General features: G+C 38.1%; 1 protein-coding gene across 1 annotated transcript; it reads right to left on the minus strand.

Moving 5' to 3' along the window:
- Positions 1-1,135: 1,135 nt before the first annotated feature.
- On the minus strand, positions 1,136-6,859 carry chchd7 (coiled-coil-helix-coiled-coil-helix domain containing 7). Its single transcript, XM_042400095.1, has 4 exons — positions 6,543-6,859; positions 3,966-4,025; positions 3,763-3,861; positions 1,136-2,288 (listed from the first exon to the last, which is right to left on the minus strand). The coding sequence occupies exons 2-4, from the start codon at positions 4,017-4,019 to the stop codon at positions 2,184-2,186; spliced, it is 258 nt and encodes an 85-aa protein (XP_042256029.1). The 5' UTR covers positions 4,020-4,025; positions 6,543-6,859; the 3' UTR covers positions 1,136-2,183.
- Positions 6,860-7,172: the final 313 nt, after the last annotated feature.

Genomic DNA, 7,172 nt, shown 5'->3' on the forward strand with positions numbered 1-7,172 from the left:
CACATTGGATGTGAAATAAAGTAATGGATACTACATTAAAGTGATAAGTCTCAGCTTTGATTTGAGTAGGTTTACATCAACATAGAAAGAAATGTGAGGGAGATATAGGACTTTTAACACATGGTGCCCATCCAATGTAATTGGACAGATACATGAGGTCATCATATTTAATATTAAGTGGAAAATGCTTTACAGTCAGTGACTGGCCAACGTCTTGGAGCCATAGACATCAGTAGATGCTTTGTATCTTCCCTCTCCCAGGATTTCACTACCTACCACTACCCAAGCTCTGCCTTTATTCTGGTGAGAAGCAGGTGGAATGCTGCGCAATGCTCAGTGGTTGAGATCAGGTGGTTGACTTGGCCAGTTGGGGATATTCCACCTCTTCACCCTGAAAAGCTCTTTGGTTGCTTTGGCCATATGTTTATGATAGGTGTCCTGCTGAAAGATGAAATGTGCTCCAGTTTTGAAGCAACAGGATGAATGCAGAGGTATACAGGAACACACAGAATGCTCCTGCATTCATCAGCAGTGAAATCATCAATAAATGCCAGTGTGCCAGTTCCACTGACAGCCATACATGTTTGACTAAATACCTGTATGTATACTGTTTATATACAGTCTATGATGTGTACACATGCACCTATCTCATCACTAGAAACTGACTCTGACTTTTTTGCCTTAAGTGACAACAACATAATCATTCTTCCTGTGCCTGCTGGTGATGAAGTGATCCCGTGTTAGAATGCCTCCAATGCATGATGGGGGACAAAATACTGAATCTTCATTCTGTGTCTCAATCCAATCTGAAGTTAAACTGGAGCTGATGGAGGCTTCTGCAGTCTGAGTTAGACATTCAGTATAATAAGGATATCTAACAAAGTTAGTCTTTACTATGAAATTCTATCTCTCCATTTCTGTTCAGAATGGAGTCATTTTATTCCTCTAACATTTACAGTACATCTGACATCTTTGATCAAAATGAAAAGAGAACTGATCATTTTTGTAACTTTTACAGTCCAGAATATCAGCACCAAAACAGCAAAAAATGCAAAAAAAAAAAAAAAAAAAAATCACAAGAAATATAGCCATTCAAAAACAGCATGACAAATCCAACATGAACCAAACAACAATGTAGATACAAAACACGTTCTCCTTTTATTTTTTAAAGAACATCACAGTCATTCTGATATTGACCAAACTGTCCAACAGTCTGTTGTCCCACAGATGTCCTTCACAGGTTGCTGAGTTAGATACCAGCTTACTGCAGATGTCATAGTTGTGAATTCAGCCCGTCCTCACAAGAAAAAACACAGTATAGGTCTAAAATTCAAGCTGGCAAAAACAAGCTATAAATAAGTTTACACCATCTAGCAGCCATAGTGATGATGAAGTCAACATAAGGTGACTTGTTAGGAGGAGGCCGGTTGGGTGGATGGCTGATGTTGGATGACAAAAAGTGGACTTTGCTGCAGGAGAGCATTGTGCGCTTTCCATTTTCAACCATGAGCATCATGTAAAACTGTAACGTTGTAGTGTTTACTGTTGACATGACAACAAAGGTTGTTAACTTTAAGGAAGTATAAACCACATTTCAAGTGATTATTTTAACTCAAACCATGATCTTTCTCTAACCCTAACCAAGTTGTTTTTGTGCCTGAACCTCAGCAGACCTCAACCACAGCTCTGTCACATCATAAAACATCAGTATTGTTTAACAGTGATTTGTAACTGTTTTGGAAAGTGGCATATAACGGCGTAAATGTAATTATAGGTTGTTTTTGGCCGGCTGAACTTTGAGTATGTGTTGTGTGAATAATACAGTTGAACACATGGGTTCAAGCATAACACATCAAAACATACACTTTTTCTTCCAAACAAAAACAGAAAATCTCTTTTATTCCTATCACATTGTGTCCGTTCATGTCATTTCATTATCAAAACTCAAACAATAATCAATCTCAGGTCTTGCCTTGTGTGCCTCTCCTCTCTTTCCATTGTATTTCAGAACAGAGATAGGCTACAGGCAGTCTCTTCCTTGTGACCAGAGCTTGACAACAGGTCAGACCTTGAATTACAGTGTACACTCAGCTCGTGCAGTGTAGTAGCATCACCAGAATGTGTTCACCTGTAGAACACGTCCTCTGGTCTTCACAGTGTCTCTGTGTGACCTTCATGACTCGTCAGTAGGGTTTGCCACCGATGGCAGCCAGCATCTCCTGCCTCTCTGCTGCAGTGGGCATATCAGGGCTCACACCGTCTCTCCTCCTCTGCAGCATTATGTTGTGCTACAAGGAAACAAACACAACAACACTAAATATCTTACACTGACTGGCTGATACCCTGATGATGTCATTGTGATGTCATCAATGTTTACAGGTTCATTCCCACAACAGGACCATTACAGAAAGCCTGCTGATATTTGGCACCTGGGGCCCAGTTGTTTCAACTCATTTGCAACATGCAAGCTGAGACACATTTATCAGATCCAATCCATCACTATACTTGTGACTCATGCATGAGCACACAAGAGGGAGACTGTAGGGCTTGCAAATGTATCTAAAACTTTATTTTATTTTATTTGCTCTCATGAAAGCGGCCACTGGTCCACAGAGGGAGCATCACTGGCAACTGTAGATCAGTGGAGTAACACCAAATGGGCTGCAACGATTATTTTTATTATTGATTAATCTACTGATTAATTGTTTTGTCTATATAATGTCAGAAAATAGTGAAAAATGTTAGTTTCATTATAATTATAACAAACTTATAATTTCTCAGAGTCAGTCTTATTTTGTCTGACCAACAGTCCAAAACCCAAAGACAATCATGTTACTACACTGAGTGACAAAGAAAAGCATTACATCATCACATGTGAGAAGCTGAAACCCACAAAGTTTTGGCATATTTGCTTAAAATATAACTACATCAATTATTTGTCAAAATTAAGATTAATTTTCTGTCGATCAACTAATCAATTCATTGCTGTAGCTCTAAAATAAAACGAGGACCAACTCCATAGCACTTCTAGTGGACACAAACTACACAGTAGCTCTTTCATTTGATTTTTTTTAAATTTCACTTTTGACCTGCAATGAGAAAAAAGACTAATCTGTCATAAGAAGAATCTTCTCAACAAATAAAAATAGTTTCCTGGTTGACTAACCTGATTTTCTTTGTGCATAAGAAATGACAATATTGCAGCATATTGTTATATTGAATCTCTCTCTGTGTGATTCTTATTCAGACAGAAGAGACACTTATAACATTACATTGATGGAAGAGCATAGGTTTGGATTCAGATGGACATTTATATGGCAGAGAGCGTCTAATGAAAAGATGCTCTTTGTTGCATTATGGGAAGTATATGTTTCTGGGTGTGGACCCATACTTGGAACTACAGCCCTTTAGAGGCATAGAGTACAAAAATACTAGAGCACATTGAAACTCTACTGTCAGTTTACATATGGCTGTGTGATGATGTTATTGTATGGATCATTATGATGCGGACTGGGCAGGGTGCACTTGACTGTGAGTCACGCTGTGCTGCTAAGTTTATGAAAGTAAGAGCCCATAGTGTCACTCACTGCTTCTTCTCACCAACAGTGCAAATACTCCAGCCAACAACCCTCATCGTCTTCCACCTGTCAACAGGTGAGTACTCTCCCATGCACAAATAGAACACACTCAATGTCCTGAACACTTGCTGAACTTTTCTCCTGGCAGTCTACTCAGTTTGTTTCCTGGGTAAAACACACTTACCCAGTATTTCCTACAGTCCCTATATCTCTGGAAATAGGCTGAACACATGCTCTTGTCATAGTTGTAGGCATCCAAACACTTCTGGGAGGCAGAAGTTTCCTGAAAAAGAGAAGCAGCAGCATGAGAGAGTTAGAGACACCGTCACATCCCAGCAGCAGGCAGATATGTGACAACATGCAGAAGGTCAATGTTGGTCAGCTTACTTCGATGCATGGATTAATGTCCTGATTCCGAACTTTTCGTGCATTTTTCTCCATTTGAATCTGTGTATAGATGGACAATATGAACAGGTTCAGTTTTTTCTTGAAGGTAACGTGTGTATAGGTCATGCTTGATATGGTCATGAAGTGAAATATTCCTCTGCTTTGTACGGCTCAGATCATTTTCATATATGTTGTTATGAAGGCAACTGGTGAACCAACTGTAATGTGTTATTTTACATTCTAAATATGTCCTCCATACACTAGAGAATGTCTCACTGCTCATCACGCTGATTATGAAGACCTGTGGGTTTATCAGCTTTTTGACAGTAGACTAGAAGGAGAACTGACAGATGTAGAGTTCTATTGTAGCACCAAAATGATCAACAATGAGATTCACAGAAAATGAACCTTCATCACTTTTAATGACTGATTATTTGTTGAAGTCATTTATAAAGCTTGGGATGTGGGATGTACAGCTTTCTGTTTTATATGACTGGAAATCTCTTTGTTGGTCGGACAAAAGAAAACATTTGAAAATGACACCTTGGAATCTGGAAAACTGTGATGGGGTTTTTATTTGGATTAAAAGAATACTGTCTATTAAAAATACATATTTATGAGGGTGAAAAGTGCAGCTGACAGGGATGAATCAATGACACAGATTTACTCAGCAGTATGAGTGACAGACTGAGGGCCATCCTGGTGACCTGGGTGCTGCATGTCCTCCAGCCGTCTCTCTACTATCACTAATAATACAGCTGTTTCATCATGTTCTGATGGACATGAGATTGTAAAGCACCACATTGACTGATTTATTATCAGCTCATTTATTGGTCACTTTTTCTTCAGTAATTCATAATTTGTTCTATAAAATGTTCTCAGCAGAACGGCTTGTCAATTATATAATCAAACTGCTAACAGCTAAATATTTGGGCTAAATGTTCAATTTTGAATCATATTAAATGTTCTTAAAGTCAGGAAACACAACATGCATGATAACAAAACAGTCTATACATGCCTGATCCCTGTGAACTACTGAAGATATATGTGCATGAATGATGATTACATGTATGAATCCATGACACCATGCTTTTTCTATGGTGGTGCCATTTCATTCAATGGACATGTTGTACACGTGTTGTGCATCATCTATACAGATTTCTCCCAAACTTCAGCCTGACATGTTTAGTATGTTTGCAAACTTGTCTGTTGGTGCTTCCATCATCTCATTTAGAAATGTCATTAATAACTTGTTTCTGTTTCAGCATTCTGTCTGGAGCCTGACTGATGCTGGATTTTTTAGGCCAATATCCATATTGATCATCAGACGCCATTCATTATTTAATAAAAACAAAACTTATACAAGCATTTCTTGAAAATTCAGTCATATAAAAAAGCATCTTATAAAACCTTAAAAAAATCTGATCTATAATATAATGAAGTAAAATAAAAATGAAATAAAGTAGAAGGTGGAGTTTTATAAAATAACCTGTTGCCTGTGACAAATCATCATCTTCATGCATTAATGTGTCTTTCATTTACCAGAACTCATGAGTTACTTCACACATATTTGTCCTAACTGCAGTTTCTTGTTATTTGTTAACAGACACTTATGTTGGTACCAATGTATCTTGTGAGAAGATAATATCAGTAGATATTTTCAAACCAGCTGTTATAGCAGTTGGGCTCTATTTTGACTAGGTAAGTCATATTTCAACTCAGATTTATTTGGCATTTTTAACTGCATTTCCATGCAGAAAAACTAGCAGCAGAAATGATACTGCAATGAACCTCATGGATGATATCACACCAGTAGAAATTCTCTCTTATGAGGTTTTCAGTACGATTTTAGGAAACACGTCCAGATGTAATATTTCTTAAGCTATTTTATGTGTCAAAGAAATCTCTTAAAATGATTTTGACTTTCAAAGGTTTTGAAGGAGAACATATAAAAAAAGGTGATGTTTTAATGTAGGCCTAACCCTTTCCATTTCTGACAGGGCCCAAAAGAAAACACATCACAATCTATGCAACCAGTTGCAAAAAATACATAATTTCAAAATCAAATATGATACATCATATTCATAGTCCCAACTGTAATATGTCAAAAATGAGACTCCATGACCCCACAGTCAATTTCAGCAGCAGTCTTATCTTCAGCTTAGGTTTACTAGATATCACTAACCACACTGTGTTTTGGTGGAATAGAAAAGTAAAGTTATAATGAAATTGAAAGTTTTTTGTTCTATTACTATTAAAATGGCTTCAGTTTGTGTTTAAATTTATGCCGAATTGAAAAGTTGCTCTTTGTCTAGTCGAAAAATATAATAAACCGCATCGACCTGTCGTGTACATTTTACAGTGGGCTCGTCTTATGTAAATGCTAGTTTTCTCAACTGAGTTTGGCACGGCTGGCTCCTTCTTGCTATATGTAACACTGCTACAATGTAACATGTTGACCTTCAATGATGTTACCAAACAGCTTACAGAGAAACTAGCGGCTTTTCAAAGCGGTATGACTATATAACGTTAGGTGTGAACGTAGATATGCTGCAGCTTTACGCAGTTAATGCCTACCTTTAACAAAAGCCAACTTTTATCCAGCGATAGACTTGTAGGTGCACCTGGTTTCCACACCAGTCAAGGGTATCCAGTCTTTAAAAAGAGACCAAAATAACAGTGGAAAGCCTATTGACGCTTACTAGCTATAAACCAGCAATTACTCTGTCATTTAAATCCGCTTGAAATGCTTGCAAGACTGTTGCTCCTAAACGCAGAACAGCTGGCTATACACGACATGTAACATTATCTAACTGCAGCTACTCAAGCTATAAGCTGTAACCTCTCAGTCATGCTCATGTCAACTTTACTCGCTGCTGCAACAGCGCACCAGGAAAAGCACCCGCATCGTCACCATGAACTGACAGCAACATTAGCCAATAGAAACCCCAGGATACTAACAACGTAGACTGACAATCTAGTGAGCCAATAGGATTTCTTGGCAGACATGTTGGTCTTCCTATCGTTGTAAATAACTCTAAACCAAGTTTAAACGATTGACAGTACATCTAGCAAGTCCAAAAATGGAGTTTTATTGAAAGGGACTGTAAATGACAGTGAAGGGAAAGTGGCAGCGCCGTACACAAATCAAAACGCACAAGTGGGCGGAACTTCTAATGGGCGTGGCTAAATCCTAGTGCGGTTGCA

The sequence above is a fragment of the Thunnus maccoyii genome, chromosome 21, assembly GCF_910596095.1.
Source record: "Thunnus maccoyii chromosome 21, fThuMac1.1, whole genome shotgun sequence".
Lineage (NCBI taxonomy): Eukaryota > Metazoa > Chordata > Actinopteri > Scombriformes > Scombridae > Thunnus > Thunnus maccoyii.

Bases quoted from the DNA above. Each gene is read 5' to 3' on its own strand.
- chchd7 (XM_042400095.1), bottom strand. From the start codon at position 4,019: ATGGAGAAAAATGCACGAAAAGTTCGGAATCAGGACATTAATCCATGC. The intron at 3,862-3,965 runs GTAAGCTGACCA...TCTCTTTTTCAG, and splicing joins ACATTAATCCATGCATCGAA to GAAACTTCTGCCTCCCAGAA. The intron at 2,289-3,762 runs GTAAGTGTGTTT...GTTTCCTTGTAG, and splicing joins GGGACTGTAGGAAATACTGG to CACAACATAATGCTGCAGAG.